The 18,060-nt window shown below is 34.5% G+C and overlaps 1 protein-coding gene across 1 annotated transcript; it reads right to left on the minus strand.

The window, feature by feature from the left end:
• Positions 1-245: 245 nt before the first annotated feature.
• On the minus strand, positions 246-12,161 carry LOC140051430 (macrophage mannose receptor 1-like). Its single transcript, XM_072096642.1, has 13 exons — positions 12,037-12,161; positions 11,176-11,220; positions 10,489-10,740; positions 10,115-10,231; positions 9,078-9,344; positions 7,830-7,949; positions 7,148-7,399; positions 6,684-6,797; positions 4,526-4,786; positions 3,632-3,745; positions 1,205-1,483; positions 923-1,033; positions 246-834 (listed from the first exon to the last, which is right to left on the minus strand). Exons 1-13 carry the CDS (start codon positions 12,116-12,118, stop codon positions 548-550), a joined length of 2,301 nt encoding a protein of 766 aa, XP_071952743.1. The 5' UTR covers positions 12,119-12,161; the 3' UTR covers positions 246-547.
• Between the last annotated feature and the right edge of the window lie 5,899 nt (positions 12,162-18,060).

An 18,060-nucleotide genomic window follows, 5' to 3' on the forward strand; every position in this document is an offset into this window, starting at 1 on the left:
TGCATAGGTCTATTTTAATCCAGATATCCAATGATATGGAACAAAATAACTATTTTACACAAAGTAAATATATATAAGATGGACAAAATAATACAACAGCGACTGGACCTAGAATTCTTCTTTACACAATAAGTTACTGTACATTTATTAAACTCTACGACTCTTTCTATTAATCAAAAAAATTATCTTCGTCATTTTCATAGTAAAGCTTAAAACCAACTAAATATAAGCACGATAACAGTCGATCATGTTATTTATATGAATATGTACATGCGAAAACATTTTTATTTCACTTACGTTACGACAATTTAACTATAAGGATTGTTATTGTTAGGTATAAGCATAAGTATCAACATCTAGTCCATATTAATAATGATTTATCTTTTTCCCACTTGTATTTGTACATTTTGCTACATGTCATGTCGTTATTATCTAGGCCTAAATAAATGTTATTAAATAAACAAAATGTAATGAAAACACGATTGATTACCGTATACCAATATCATCTATCGGTGAGTAGTCTTCGTAGCATGTTATAATAAACATTTTATTTGATTTCGTAGTAGCTACATGTGCTTAAAACAAACACATCATCTGGGTTGTCAGATCTGAAAACATTGTTTAGTTGACAATTCATGACGTCATCGGTGAGTAGATTGGTGTAATAATTTACGGATACGCATCCTACGTCATTTGCACATGCTGCGGTGCATTCTATTAGACTGCGTACTTTGATATCTTGCAGTGTATGACCCTGAACGCACGTATTTTGCGGATCCAGATTTTCCACTTCACGGGTTTCACTCGACGTAAATACGTAATCATCTTCAATGCCTTTAAAGAGATATTTAAAAACGTAACATTGAGAGACTTTATTCCGAGAAGTGATATTATAAGGCAAATAAATGAATACATAAATTACCTAACTCGCATATATGGTGATAGCTGTTGACACAGGGAAATGTATTCCAAGACGAACCATATATAGATGTACAATCGTTATCTTCATTTAGCGTAGCAGAGCTTGAGAATACTACAAGAAGAAAAAGAAAATGTTAGCAAAAATCACTCATCTTGTTTGGCACGTGATACGCAATCAAGAAATTAAATGGCAGGAATAAATGGCCTACACTTATTTTTTTTGTTTGAAATGAAAAAATGTTGAAGATGAAAGGAAGAAGACTTGCAAATATTTTATACACACGTTCAAAATCTGTGGTTGTTGCTCTTGATTGTGTTTCGGATTTCCAAACATAAGTTCCTTCTGTGTCTATGTCGTTATAGCCGATATAAATGTTGTAAGAAGAAAGATGCACGGCATCAATAAGGTCCATTGCCAAACTCATTTCATAATTAGAGGTAATTGTTGCCAACTCCATTCCCATCTCGTTGCAAGCAGCTGAAGCTGACTCAAACCTCAACGCGTGTTTGTTAACGAAGTATCTTCGCTGTTCCCAAAGGATTCCATCAGTAGGATGTAAATCTAGTAGAAGAAAATGAAATAAAAATGTTAAGCGTGGTTCTCACTAGCGACGCATTGACGCAAAGTGGGAACCGACGACGCGACAGTGCTGCAAACATCTCAGGTTTGATTTCACGCAGGCGGAGGGCGATTATTAATATTTTTTATTATCGAGTTACGTTGCGTCACTAGTGGGAACCACGCTTTATCTGTATGCCTTAAAAGAAAGCGACAATGTCAGGTAAGCGACGTCGAAAAGACGTCATACAACGCGCAATTAATTAAATGCGCAAAATGAAAATTAATTTCAACGTTATAAAATTATTTTCAACATTATACAACTAATTTCAACGTTATAAAATTATTTTTCAACGTTATGAAATTAATTTGAACATTATAACTGGCCTGAAACTACTACGTCACTGTCTTTTCATCACGGTATCGAATTAGGATTAGGAAACGTCTTATAGGTGGTTTAAACTATATGAAGTGCTAAAATGATTTAATTGTGTGGTGTGGTTAAAATGGATGGGCATACAAAAGATTAGAAGACGAAGTAAGCAATGGACAGAAGGACAGACAGACCAAGCTGATTTCATTTACTTTCACCCTTCAAGGAGCAAGATAACTATTCTGACATATTTTAGTACCCTCTAATAGAGTAATTTAAAGACCACTAGTTGTTGGTAGTCGGAGGGGTTCTATACTAAAGACTCCTGGGTCCCAAAGGTGTTCTTTAATTGGATGGAGAGCTGTTAGTCCTTCCGTTTATAGCACTAGAGGGTGAGCTCGCTTCGCTCGCTCCCCCTCTAGGAAGTGTAGACGATGGTTCTCGGAATGATAATGTTCTCCTTATACATTTTCTGTCGGTTACCATTATTGAAAATGCTTGACATTCGTAAAACTAAACTACTTTGTTTCACAGTGTTTTAGATGATTAATAACATTTTAAAGTATAGTTTTTATTGTTTGGTAGGGCCCTTTGGGGAGGCGGAGGTCATTTGAGGGAGGTGCTTATTCGAAAGATATATGTTAAATTTTTTAGTTCTAATAAAAATATGGTAACATTTATAATCAAATGAAATCCTCTCATAGATATGAAAAGTGGTAAAAAAGAATAACAAATGCTTGGTAAATTGCAGATAACAGTGCGGTGAATTCTACTACAAATAGTATAATTGTGTTATTATAAATATGTGGATGGACGTTTATTAGATAGTTGGGTTGGTGGGGGGGGGGGGGGGGGTTATTATTCAAAGTGATGTTTTATTGGAGAGGCGTTTATTCAAATGAATACCATCCTAATAATTATTAATACATTATTTAATTTAATCATCTTTTGAAACTAACTGCCATGACAGAGTGGGCCCAAGAAAGAAGACATTACGGCTTGCAACATGGGCAGACATCTCGGTCCTAACGGGACACAGGAAGATAGCCTACAGTTATTCCTGCAAGCTTACTCAATAAAACTCAGCTATCGGGATTTCACTCGAAAAATGCCTTATCAAATCTCCCTATGTAATTTTATAATACTATTCCCCACAATATATTCTGATTCTTTATGGCGTATATTTAATTTGATCTTTATTAATTTGCAGTATAATTCCTATTATTTAACTACTGTACCTTCACACAGTGTGGTATGTTTTAAAATAAACAAAAAACTGAAATGGCTATGATTTATGGCCAATTTTTTTTTCGTCTTCCAAAGGGACACTGTATTGATTGATGGAAAGTGCCTGTTTCCAGTCACCTTTAGGGTCAAATCTATTATTTTAACTGCTCCCTTGTGTATAAAAGAGAGAAAATATTTGAAACTAAGGTGAACTTATCTTAAACCCGGAAATTACTTTGACCGGGAAGAATTGAAATTGAGAGGAAAATCCAATGTTGAAATCATAAATGTTGTTAAAAAACTCTTTATAATATCTTCCTAAGATATAAATATGGAACAATAGCGTCGGCGTGCACACTAATGTTATCAAATCTACGTTTCGCGGTACATCTCGGATAGATAAGGTAGGTATCCAAGGCGGAGATTTGTACCGAAGTTTTTGCATTGTGCTCGCCTATGTCAGAATTAACCATAATTTATATATAGATGCTCATATGTATACCGTTTTAACACTGCTACAATTATTAAAATACGATAAAAACAATATTTACCCGCTTCGCAAATACTCGCTTTAAATACAGAACATGACACGTCATTGTAACAGTATGAGTCGCTAATGTACTCAACGCAATTTCCATCACCAGACGGGTTACCCGGACACCAATCTGATTTAATAAGAAATAATGTACAGAAAGACAATTACATTTTCTTATGCTTATTTTTTATCTTTATACAGGATTATACAATCAAATACAAGAAAACCTGTTTTGCATTGTGGTCCTGTCTTAAATAAAAATAATAAACAAAAAGTTAAAAAAATTAGTTTTGTGAAAAAATCGATCGGTATCTAGCTTTAATTAAAAGGGGTTTGCAAAAAAAGAGAAGACATTTTAACTGTAATACCTGAATATAAGAAGGGCCTAAGTCCACACAAAAGTATTTTAAGAAAATAAAATATATTGTTGGTTATATGACAATTTACGTATTCATATCTAAATGTAAAATGATATAGCACATGATTATATGCGCTTCTGTTGCATCATGGGAACGCGTTTAAGACAATGGACTTGGGTCCTTATAATCATGTTGTATAGTGAAATCTACATATTCGTCAACAGAGAGCGCTATCAATTGTGTGTAAGAAAGGCCCAAGTCCCTGGGTTGGGCTCTTCTTGTATACATACCGGTATTCTACCACGTGTAATTAGTACTTAGAGAGTGGACTTGAGTCCATAATTCATACACAAGTTAGCCCTATGCATAAGTGACAATTTTCTATGCTTAACTAAATTTGGCCAAATTATGGACTTGGGCCCTTCCGGTATTTTGTTATCTTCTGATTTTGGAGAGTAGGCCTAATGAAAATAACCCGATTTTTTTACTGGGAAGGTGTATTAGAGAAATACTATGGGTAAAATGAGGTATCAAAAGATTATTACTCTTACTTGAAAATGTACTTGTCGTGCCAGTTCGTGCCCATTTAAACACATCGTCTTCTTTTCGACTACCGATAAAAATCTTTTTATATTTTGACGTCAATATTGAAGTGCGGCGTACAAGGTTATCTAAAACTATTTCTTCTTCTACCGTGTCATATGAAACAAGATCACCGCCTAACTGTTGGCACGTTTCTCTTGCTCTGTCGTAGGTCATGGGAGTTGTGTTTATGTAATATTTCTCATCATGCCATGGTGTCCAAGGTATTTCTGAAATAAAAAGTCAACAAAAATACGATTTCAATATTTAGTTATATTTTCCACATTTATTTATAAAATAATATAAATAATGATACTGAATAATTTAAATAGTTTTGTTTCTATAGTAGTAATCTCCGTTTATGCCATACTCATAATATGTCGGGTTCGAATATGCGCTTCATCGTGACTGTGGTTACACACGCGGCTGCGGTGAATCTATTTTTCAGTGAAAACATACGTTGAAGCACGAATAGTAACTTTAAAGCTTGGTTTCCATTAGAAAGCAACAATTGACCAATGACAAGGGGAATTTTAAATGAATGAATCATTCATTTGCGTAAATATTCAAGCGTGGTTCCCACTAGCGACGCAACGCAAGGACGTAACGCAACGCAAGTGAATTGACCAATCACAAGCGATGGCTTATTCGCTTGTGATTGCTAACTGTCTATAACTTCGCTTGTCATTGTTTAAAACGCTTGCGTTGCGTTTACGTCCTTGCGTTACGTTCTAGTAGGAACCAAGCTATAGCGACGCAACGTAACGCAACGCAGTGACGTTTTGACGCAAAGTGCTGTATTGAGTAATCACAAGTTTTATTTCACGACGCAGGAGGGAAAACCAAATTATCAGAAGGTAATTTTCTTACGTTGCGTTACGTGGCGTCGCTAGTGCGAAACAAGCTTTACGTCAAACTTGGTTTCCACTAGAAAAAAAAAATCTGACGCAACGCATTGCATCTCCCTCTCACAATATTGTGGGGGAATAACCTGTGACTTGAAGCCTAACTGGGTTGAATTACGCAAAGGTGTGGACGGCACATACAATAATTTTCTGTTTTTGTCTTTTATGAGATACACTTACCTTTATCATTTCAGTACATTTAGAGAGAACAAATATCATTGTAAACATACTGTATTTAAAACGTTTCTATGCAATCGAAATTGCTGCTTTTCTTTTATATATTAAATTTCATTCTTACAAATATAAAAAATGGAAAACAAAAATATTAATATACAATAACTTTCTTCTCCCCTAAGTGTCACTCGAGTGCTTCCACTTAACGGTGCCCGTTCGTCTGTCTACAACGACAGGGGCTGATTTGCAGTACACCGGATAACCCCCTACTCTTCAGAAAGATGAACTAAGTTCTTTAGTGTGTACATGAGCCATATGTGTACACTGGACCTAAATTTGTAAGTCCTTATCCGAGAAGACACCACCAGTACAATGGTCGAGGAGTGACGATTATATAGCTATGGTTTGCGGCGCCCCTGTGTTAACCGATTGGCCACTTGACTGGAAATTAAATCAACACGACGCGACGTTTACACAAAGCAGAAACGGTGTTGAATTTAATACGTCTTCGGTTCCCACACAAATTTATGTCCTAGGTGGGAACCATGGATTTGTAGCAGACGGATACGGTATATTAATGTACTGTAGTTCTAGCTTGCATCCATGGATCAGGATGATGTACATGTACATTTTTGAATGAATAGACACTATAACAACAGCAGGAAAATACTTAATTGCATTTAAAACTAATATGTAAATTGCCTTCAAGTTGGCCTATATCCGATAACTCATATCTTAGAAAATTAATATTTCCCTGACGTAGATGTATTTTTGAAAATTAACAGCCCCCCTAATATGTTTTTATTTTTGACAATTTTCCTATTTTGGAAAATCGTGGCCTCAAGTTGACGCATTTTGGAAAATAATAGCGCCTTCAAGTTGACGTTGATATTGGAAAGAGTCACGTATTTTGGATTAGTTTAGCACCCTAAGTTGAAGTTTTTGGAAAAATGTTTATTTTGGACTAATGTTTACTAGTAAACAAACCATGTTATAATCGCACCCTATTCAAGACTAATAAATGATGGATTATTACAAACAATCTTACCAGCTTCGCACAGAATTCCGACCTGCTCTGTACAGGCATTATCAAACCACTGACCTTCAACGAGACTCAATGTTGCGCACGCGGATGTCATTTGACCTCGGTCTTCTGCCCAGTCTAAAAATATTATTAAGATTAAATATAGTAAAAAAATGCTGAATAACATATTAAATTCATTCGTTGAAGCTGCTGTTTATAATAATCTGTGTACATATCAAACTAGTTTGACAAAAATAGTTTGATGTTCCCAAATATGGTAGTGATATGCCCAGATATGGCAGTGATTTATGGGCACATCACGTTTGATTGTGTGGACAGACTAGCTTTAGGCCCTTAACAATACAAAAAAAAACAAAAACGAGACATGCACTATAGGAATAATATAAATATACGTATAGTGTTACCGGAAAAACATTACAACAATAGTGTAGTAGGCCTATTGTATAATAAGCATACAGCTTTCTTACTTGAATAAACCGGTTCTGTAGAATCTCGCCACGACCAAATTCCGTTGCTGTCACTCACCATACCAATGTAAAATCCCCTTCTTTGGTAGTGACTTTTTTCGATCATGTTAACCAAAAATGTGTTTTCTTCACTCGAGGTAATTACTGCAAGATACCCTCCAATATCTGCACATACATTTATGCCGTCGTTGGCCGTCATACGGTAGTCAGTCGCAAAGTATTTTTTCCCATTATAGTATTCCCATTCAATACCTAATACATGTACAAAACAACGAAACCATACAGTCAAAATCGACAAATGTTGCTTAGATGTTTTAATGTTGGAAACCTCAAAAGCAATACACATCTTGGCTTTTGTTTTGTACTAACCGATACATTTCAGTTGTCGTTCGATACCGATCCATTTTGAAAAAAAAAAGTTGGGTTCAGCTAAATTATTTTCCTTTTGATTATTAAAATGTTCTTGTTCTAATTTTTTCAAAGATATGATATCAAGCTCTTTCATTATATTAATAAAAAAAAAGTATTTAAAGTGGTTTTAAAATTAATTGTTATGGACGAAGTGAGTTTATTTTTAACTTGGCCAAACATGTTGCCAATGTTTTTAATCCTCCAGTTAAAAAAAAAATGTACATACTGGGAAAGTATGCATCAATATTAATAATAATAATAATATATTTACCCTTTTCACAGACTGATGGGAATGTCCTCGACGTATAAACATCCACCCATTGGTGATATGAATACGATATGACAATTGCATCTTCATTACCAGCATCATTGGGCTCACCGGGATACCAGTCTAAACAGTTAAAATGTATTTATCATCATATCGATATTTAATTGTAGGGTAATACTATTCCATTTGTATGAAATTGGACAGAAAGCGCTTCAGCGTCTTCTGAATGTGTGCTACCATTGCAACAGTACAAATATACGCAAACAAGGCTGCATGACGAATACAAATGTGATAAACTGGACATTTTAAACGAGGAAAATGAGATTGGAGGAAAATGAGATTGAAGGATACCATATACGATTTATTTAAATTTTTTAAATTATGGTTATATAACACTGGCATCCAGATTCAATAAAAAAATTTGCTACTCCATTCATTTACACATCAACATGCTTAATGCTTAAACAAGAGACGCAATCTACGCAACGTAAGAAAATGCCATTCTAATAATTGTGTTTGCCCCCGCCTGCGTGAAATCAAACCTGCGATGTTTGCAGCACTATTGCGTCGTAGGTTCCCACTTGTGATTACGCAATGTTTGAGTCAATACGTCACTGCGTTGCGTTCTAGTGGGAACCACGCTTTAGTGAAAATATATTTTCAAACACAAACGCCTTAACGACTACATTAAATGCAAAAACAACTGTGGTGTTACTTTGACAGCTCAGTGAAAGTGCTTAAGCGTGGTCCCACTAGAAAGCAACGCAACGTGACGCAGCGACGTTTCGACGCAAAGTGATGTATTGCGTAATCACAATTGGGAACCGACGACGCAACAGTGCTACAAGAATCACAGGTTTTATTTCACGCAGGCGGGAGAAAACACAATTATTGGAAGGGCATTTTCTTACTTTTCGTTAGGTTGCGTTGCTAGTGGGAACCAAGCTTTAAGCGTGGTTCCCACTAGCGACGCAACGCAAGGACGTAACGCAACGCAAATGAATTGACCAATCACAAGCGATGGCTTATTCGCTTTTGATTGCTAACTGTCTTTAACTTCGCTTGTCATTGGTTAAAACGCTTGCGTTGCATTTACGTTCTTGCGTTACGTTCTAGTGGGAACCAAGCTTTAGGACGTGCCTGCGTATTTGTTAACAGACAATTCCGAATTCAAATCAGGGGCTTTTTCTCATTCTCACATCGGTTCTCCATGCATGTGTAAATGTATATTTAATGAATATGAATACTAACATGTATACGTGCTTTGTTCTCCAGAATCTGGCCATACATAGGTACCCTCAGAGCTATAGTCGTTAATTCCTATAAGCCAACTGTAGCCACCACTTTTTATTCCGGCGCCCATAGTACGTATCCAATCATGTTCCGCATAGTCACCAATGACAGCCAAATGAGCGCCAACATCTTCGCAAGAATCACGAGCTAATAACCAGTTTTGTGTTATCGTATTAAACAGATACATGCTGTGTCCACGTGGGTACCATTTTCTAGGAGTTAAATCTGAAGACAATGAATACAATTTATGTTAGAAAAAATTGATATACAATCGTGAAAAATTTAAATTGATATCATTATAACTATTTAATCTTCGTTATAGAGTTGGAGGCCCGTTTGAACTGCAGACAATTAAGAACGACAATAAATAGGCCCTAGATAAACATACAATTTCCTTACTGAAAAAAAAAAACCAAAAATCGAAAAACTTTAATCGTAGAACGATAGGATAATCATTTACACTGTCTTTGATGAGTCAAATATTATATATTATCGCGACGACAACGATTGTATTGTTCTTATTGACCATGACATCATCATCATGACATCATCTGATTGGACTCATCAAATATGAGCATAAAGTGGTATCCTATAGTTCTAGGATAAAAACATTTTCGATTATTTTTGTTTTCTGTAAATCTGTATTGTCCTACTATAAACGAGGCTTATATACTCTTCAGCAGGCTAACACATGTGTTTATGAACTATACGTCCCTATTCTTGGTACAGTATCTAAATTTCTCCAGTATTATAGGAATATTTGGCATACAGAATGTGTTACCATAACCTAACACTACCGGTAGCCTATATTCTTATGATAGAGGCACCACATTTGAGTGCTGTATTGCGGATTTTCCTATGAATATTGTGGAAATAATTAGGCACTGAGAATCGCCTGTTTAGTACTTGTAAACATCAATAAAAATAATAATCTGTCTCTGTGACAAACATTTAAAATATTAATTTATAAATAACTGTTTAATGTTTGTGTTTACCCATTTCACAAATAGTATATCTGCTTGCAGTGCAAATAAGGTCATTCCAGTAGCCGCCTGAAATCTCGACACAATGTTCTTCTCCGTTATAATTACTCGGTTCACTTACTCCCCAACCTGTACGGACAATAACAATTACATTGAGTTAAATGAATGTGAGGTCACGGAATACGTGACGGAACAAGTGTGAATGTTTTGACGAAATGGTAAACGGGCGCGTCATGTTGAAATGAACGTCTTTCGTTCCATAACGGGACCGGTGTGAATGTCCCTTTATTCGATGTAACACTTGACCATATAGGCCTACACTTCTTCTCAACGTAAAACAAGTCAAACCGCAAAGAGCGAACAATACCTAAAAATGAATAACTTACGTGTGTAAGTTGTACTAGATTTAAGTTCATCATGCCACATGAAAGCCCCTTCACTAACAAGATCATCAAGACCAATCCATTTACTGACTGAAGTCTCTGCACTTGATAAATAATTGTGTTGGTCATCATTTGTCACTACTGGCAAATATCCTTTCTGTAACCTGCACATTGAGTGGGCTTCTCGGTATGATGCCAACGTACTTACGGTGTTATAACATCGACGGACGGCGTAAGTCCAACCCTCCTGGCATACTAAAAAAACCCGATTGATGACGTATTTATTACGTAAGTGTTGAAATCAAGAAAATATTTCAATTTTTTTTAATCATTTAATCAATTTTCAAACAAACAAAAATATCTAGCATAAAGTATTATTAAGGTTATCCATAAAAATAGCACATTTATTCAAATAATTCCTTGATACAGCATCACATGTATCACACGTGAAGCTGTATTTACACTATAACATTAAAAACAAAATTCACGACAGAATTCACTTTATCACGACATTTTGAGGATCACTAATTAATATTCATACAGCGAAATGGGTTTTCAGTAATACTTTGCAAACACATAATATGTTTTCACATGATGTTTTCATAATAACTCATTTTCAAATCAAACTATTGTTGTTATTATTTACAAAATCGTATATACAAGACAAAACAAACAAAATATTATACTTACATGAGGGCGTTACACAGGCGGCAGACTGTCCATTACAATTTGCCTCTAAAATTATAATGATGTAATTGGACTATTAAGAATATTAGGCCAAGTAAAGCTTAAATTATGAACTCCTATTATTTATTATAATATTAAAATGTTTATCTGGAACAATATTAAGATATTTGTTGATGATCCAATAAATATTTTGTACAAAATAAACATAGGCCTAAATACAAAAACACCAAGGTTTCACCACGAAATCCAGGGTTCATGAGTTTCAGCAAAACGTAAGTTTTAAAATATTATTTTTGAATTTAGAAAATCTCTAACAATGTATCAGATTAAGCTATACTATGCTTTATTTTATTATACCCTTTAAACAGAAAATAGTATAGACGATAACCCAACACGGGAGATATAGGTTGGATTTCCTAACTATATTTTCTAATATATAGTAGGCCTAATTTTTTAAGAAACAAAGTAAACTAAAATCAACTTTAAATACACCATATATTTCCAATAATTCTACCCGATTATCAATGCTCTATCTCCACATACTACCACATTTGCTCAGTCTCACAGGAATATTTGGAAACACTACAGTATCTCATTTGTATCACATGTGATGCCTGTATCATGTAATGTCAGATTAAGTGTTAGCGTAGTATGCATGAACAAGGTAATACAGGTGAAACATGTGATGCTGTAATACCAAATATTCCTATGATACTGGAGAAACCTCGATACAGCACGGAGAATCGGGTGATAATTCAATATTTTATATAGTTACTATTGGCTGTAGCAATTAATTTATTTTAATAATAGTATGTAAAAGTTCTCTTCAAATTACGATAAATCAAGCAAGTAAGAGATATTTACCTATAGGCAAGGCAGCAGTTACTCCATAATAGAAAACAGTTACTTGATAAAAAATGGATAAACAATATAAGAGAAGAAACATCCTCAATATCAACGGTCTTCAAAAGCATTCATTAATAAACGAACACATAAAATGGCAACTAAAATTGATTTTCGAGACTCCATTATTGATCAGAAGTTTACAAAGTCTGAACCTAACGCACATCGTTACCATGTGCACAATCGACTTTGATCTAAATGACTACACAGTAAATAATTCATCAATTACTATTGATGTTCAGCATATTTGATACGACGTTTAGTTTATATTTTTGTTAGTTTTAATTATAATAAGAATGGCGACCTTGTTGCACAGAAGCATGCTAGTATGACATGCGCATTACCTTTACATCAACATCATTATTGTTTTCTATAAATGTGAAAATTTAATTGAATGAGGTTTATGTAATGTGATTCTATGTAATCGATCGCGTAGTAGGCGGAGGTAGCCTATGTACTCTCGGAGTGGCTTTCTAGTTGCTATGTTTTCGAACTAAGACTTACGATGGACGCACTTTGGAACGAACTCTCAGTGTTTTATTGTCAAACACACTCACCCAATCCCCCGAAACAACCTTATCCCTTATTGTTCATTAATCCTCCCTAACCTCACTTACAGTAAAATTGTTTGGGCTAATACACTTCATACGTTAATTCGAAAGAAAACAAACTGTAAGATAAATAGCGAATGCTTCTTCCCTATTCCAAGTTATTGTATTCTTCCTTTGGTCTGTAAACCATCTTCAACAATGTGCCTTTCTTTATTCATAGTCGAACTCACTCTTTCTATCTCAATTTGATGATTTATTTTGTTGCACAATTTTTATAAGCACACAACTCGGAGCGCTAAACAAATACGTCTTTTTTTACTATTTTACTATTTCGGTACTCTGAAGTTTTTTGTCCTCTTTCCGGTTGTCGTGTTGTCATATTTTTCGTTTTCAGTTTATGGGCTGCCTCACACACAAGTTTTGCCCCTTTTTCGGATTTTAATTTATTAATATGAACTTAAAAAAGAAACATGACATGACTTTTGATTCTTTTAAACTCAATACATTGATCGGATTCAATCACGATAATTTTCATGTTTAGAAATGAAGAAATAATATAAATATTTGATTGTAATTTGCTGTTATTACGCTTTATTTTATACAAATTACAAATATTATTTTAGCACAATGTCTGTACCGCATTCATGAGCCAAGATAGGACTTAATATCCATTTAATAGCCAACTTCATAACATAGCCTTTTGTCAATAATCGAAAAGATTGATTTATTTTTACTGAATATTGATTTAGTTAGTCGATCGTTTTCATGGCAACTTAGAATATTTAATAGTGTCACGTGGTACTTCGAATCAGTAACAAAAGACACAACACGCCATCGGTATGCTTCCAATTTCTTTATTCTTGGATCTTCACCTTATGAGCCCCAAACTATAACCTTTAAAATTTATGGCTTCCCAGCTCCAGAGGCTACCTACAATATAATCATCCCAACAACTTGCTAGATAATAATTGGTACATATGAAATAACACAAAATAGTAGTAGACCTATACTATACACACATAAATTACGATATATCTAAAGCTTGGTTCCCACTAGAACGTAACGCAAGGACGTAAACGCAACGCAAGCGTTTTAACCAATGACAAGCGAAGTTATAGACAGTTAGCAATCACAAGCGAATAAGCCATCGCTTGTGATTGGTCAATTCACTTGCGTTGCGTTACGTCCTTGTGTTGCGTCGCTAGTGGGAACCACGCTTAACTACGAGCTACGACGTCCCTCGGATCGGCATAGTATATGGCCTATCACAAATCCAGGCACTGTATATAGTTTAATGACTGCCTAACCAATTATACAAGAGTAATACAAATTAAATAAATGAAAGGGATGAATAAATACTACTAGGACGTTGCTTACTGCTTCAGCAGCCACTTCGAGCTTGCCCCTACAAGTTCCTAGCCTGATCCCCGGCCTGATCCTTGATCATATCAGCTACGGTAACTTCTTACTTCTCTCTACTTGGAGACCTGGACACAACTCCAATTCTCATCAAGGCAACGCCCTACTATGTGGCACACTCCACGTGTCCCCTTACTTTGCATAACCATTTAAATAATTTTAATTAATTTGTCGCCCTCTAGCGGTCTAAAACCTTTTAAATTACTGTATACGGTAAACAGAATAAAAATTAAAAAAAATATAAAAACATTATCAATTGACCAATGGACCGAAAAAAAATGACTTACCCCAAAAAATGTAATTTAAAGTAGGCCTAAAACATATTCACAGAAAATTGTATGTTTGGTTAAATGTAACCGTTTATTTTGTCTTTTTTAAATAATTTTTGTTTCAATATCTGATATTATTGATTGTTACATTTTCCATTATTTGTAGGGACAATATCTTTAAAAAATATTCAGTATTATTGATTTTTGTGTCTTACATAAACATATCTTTCGCTTTGTCAAATTGTCAATTTCGAAAATACAGTTATTACGATTTTGTTATTTTTAACAAATTGAGTATTTTAAAGATTACTTTGTATGGAATATTTAATACAAAATGTATACTAGCTCAATTTATTTAGAGCAATGTACTTCTTTTGAGTTACTTAGTACTTTTTTTTATGTTGTATTTTATAATTATTGATTGATAGCTAGATGCTATTATATTGTTCAAATAAATGAACGATAGTTTTAAGAAAAGCCATGAAATGCTGACTATTTTAAGACCTACTTCTTAATTGATTTTTCGTTGTTTGGTCCTAGGTTTGTCGATCACTGTCATAACAATTCTCTGGTTAATCATTAGGACATAATTTAATTAGTTTCATAACCAGGAGTTCTATTTATACAGTATTGTTTGGTTAAATCAATATATTTCGATTTAAAAATTAATACAGTGTTGCGATTTCATTCTTGCAATTACAACGGAAAACTGAGGTATAAAAATATGGAATACTTTACATATTATGTTTGGTATACTTTGCTTTTACTGACTCGCAATGGATGTGAAGTATTTGGCGATTTACCCATAGGTATTGTATTATTGTTTTTGTTGTTGTTTTGGTAAAGTGTCTTCATCTTTATCGTCGTAAGTTCCATAATTAGCACACCGATTATTACCGAAAGGCCTACACGTATACAAGGCCTACTATAATGCCTACTTAAGACAGTGGCTATGTGTGAAAATCCACCGTAGCAAACCTCTACTCGCCACGAAAGATATACTCTTTTTTACCGACATTGTGTATACACTGGGCCTACGATTTCATGTCTTTATCTGACAACCATGGAACTAGTGCCTACGAGGCCTACTAGAATACGTACTTAAGACAGTGGATATGTGTAAAATAATACACCGGTGTAAACCACTACTCGTCTCGAAAGATAATATACTCTTTTTTATCGACATCTTGTGTATATATTTGAGCATATCACTACCATATTTGAACACATCACACTTTTTTTGTCAAACTAGTTTGATAGTTTAGACAGAGCTTCAATGAATAGTAAACATTTGCTTCTATTTAGCATGTACAGTAGCAAATATTTCAAACAACAGGACATGAGCTCCGTTAGATCAAATGTTTTATATGGTTGCGTCCCACATCAGGCCCACACTCCACCACCAAACGACTGATTTTCGATGGGCAAAATTGGCTTCCTCAAAAGTTTGATTAACCTAAACCGAAGAATAATGTACAGAATTAAGATCAAAGGACTGTTACAATGTCTTATCTTGGCAAGGCGAGCTAAGCATTTTGTTCTTAGATTTCCTGGTATGGAGGATTAACTAGTCATTTTATTGGTTTGTGATCAATCACATTGCTCATCTGGTCATTAATTTCTCATTAATAATAGTATAAAAAAGCACCAAAAAACAATCAAATTAGCGAGTGATGTTATAAAGTAGTTTTATTTCCAATTGATAATAATTGATATGTATTTATTGTTTACTTTATAATATTATTATACATTTTCAAATCATTATGTTTTAGAGTCCAATTGCCGTGGTGGTAGCACATGTACAATTCCTTCATGTAAGTAAACTATAGCATTATAATTCAAAATTAGCGTGCTTTCCTTTTGGGCGGTAGATAGACGAATTCACAAATAATAAATGAACAGAACAGTGTACTGTATAGGTTTATACGCATGCGCAAATTTGAACCTTTTGTATAAAATTATTGTCTCGTTGACTTTTTTCCGAAACGAAAGCTCGCTATTATTATCATTTTGCTTTAAAATACCGATTCCATTTATTTTAGGCCTACTTATATAATTATCCTTGCTAATGTAAGGTAGTTTTGTTCAACCTACAGTACAAGTTGCAAAATGTCAATCGAAGTTTGCAATGAAGAAATATTTAGAATTTAGAAAAGATATTATATCAAGTGAATCAATACTGACAATTGTGAACTGGCCCCTATACAATAAATACTGTAGTCATCTGTAGTTATACTGTAAACGTGCAATGTACAACCTAATCATGTGGATGAATGCAAATAATGCACGACACGTGATACATAATCAACTAATCAAATACCAAGGTGCCCTTTCATGCTTGTTATTTACCCACCCGGGTAAGTTATCGCTCAACTTTAGTGCTGGGTAGACCGTACATAACTAAGCATAAAAGGGTACCTTGATAGTATTTATATACGTAATCATCTTTTCGCGCCGCGGCTTAGCCAGCTAAAACCAATAAGAAGCTTTATCATCGCGAAAGCTATAATATATATATTTTATATATATATATATATAATTTATAGGTCCAAGCTGCTGGACCCAAAAAACGTCTGGGAAAAGAAAGTCTATGAGGGCTCACGGTTGAACGATTTTGTATTCTCGCCCTTTGATTGGTTGACGCGAATCAACACACTTCGGATTTTCTCACGTGTGCCGTTGTCTCTCCTGAGGACTGCATGTCCTGGCATGTCCAACACACGTCGGGAAAAAAATGTATTGAAATTCTTTGAATGAGGTTAAATAAACCCTGTTTTTAGACTCTACAGCTCACGTGACTATGTCGGTCGGTCGGTCGGATGGTCGGTCGGTAAACACTAACTTGTATATGGCCTTGTCTTGATATCAGCTTCTTTCTAGCTAAGTCAATTTTTCAGAGTATATTCCTTATAGCCAGGACTCGATGTGGTTATGTTTTTCACGGTGCGCAATCAAAAATTACGCGGTATACGCACGATTTAACGAAATCACGTTTGTAATCATATCTTCACAAGCAGGAATCACAATTAAATAAAATTTGGTACTCACAAATTTCAGGTCATATTTCATCATATCGCAATACAATTACGTGCGTAGCGCATATAACGCATGCGTACGCGAGCTTAAAACTGTCAAAATTATTTTCGATGAAAATAAAGTACGTTTCAGGCAATTTTAAGCGTTTACAAAATTGCAATGAGAGTGCGCAGATTTTTGCACGCAAACTGCACCTTAAACGTTAATAGGTACTCTTTTTGCCCGATTTCTGTTTTAAAACCTTCCGTTAATGTCAGCATATTTGATTCAATTTTCAACACGAAATTACGTTATACGAGCACGTCAAAAGTGACAGGCTACGCACGTGTAAATTAAAAAAATATAAATGTTTGTAAAAATTTTAAACATTTTTAAACATGTTCAGCAATTTCGGTCAGTTTGTCGGTCGGTTGGTTTGTCGGTCGGTCGGTAAACACTAACTTGAGCACGCGACTGGAGCCATGTATATGGCCTTGTTTATTTAATAAATATTTAATATGATATTTGATTGAATTTTACGTTGATATACAAAATATATTGAAAACCGTATTTTTTAAAGTATTGAAATGTATTGAAATTCTTTGAATGAGGTTAAATAAACACTCTTTTTTATTTAAAGATGTATTGTCCATATCAAAGTAATATTAAAGTTGTTCACTTTAAGTCGAAAATTCGAGCCAAAAACAACAAGTTTACGTAATAAACAGGTA

Source organism: Antedon mediterranea, chromosome 6 (genome assembly GCF_964355755.1).
Source record: "Antedon mediterranea chromosome 6, ecAntMedi1.1, whole genome shotgun sequence".
Taxonomy (NCBI): domain Eukaryota; kingdom Metazoa; phylum Echinodermata; class Crinoidea; order Comatulida; family Antedonidae; genus Antedon; species Antedon mediterranea.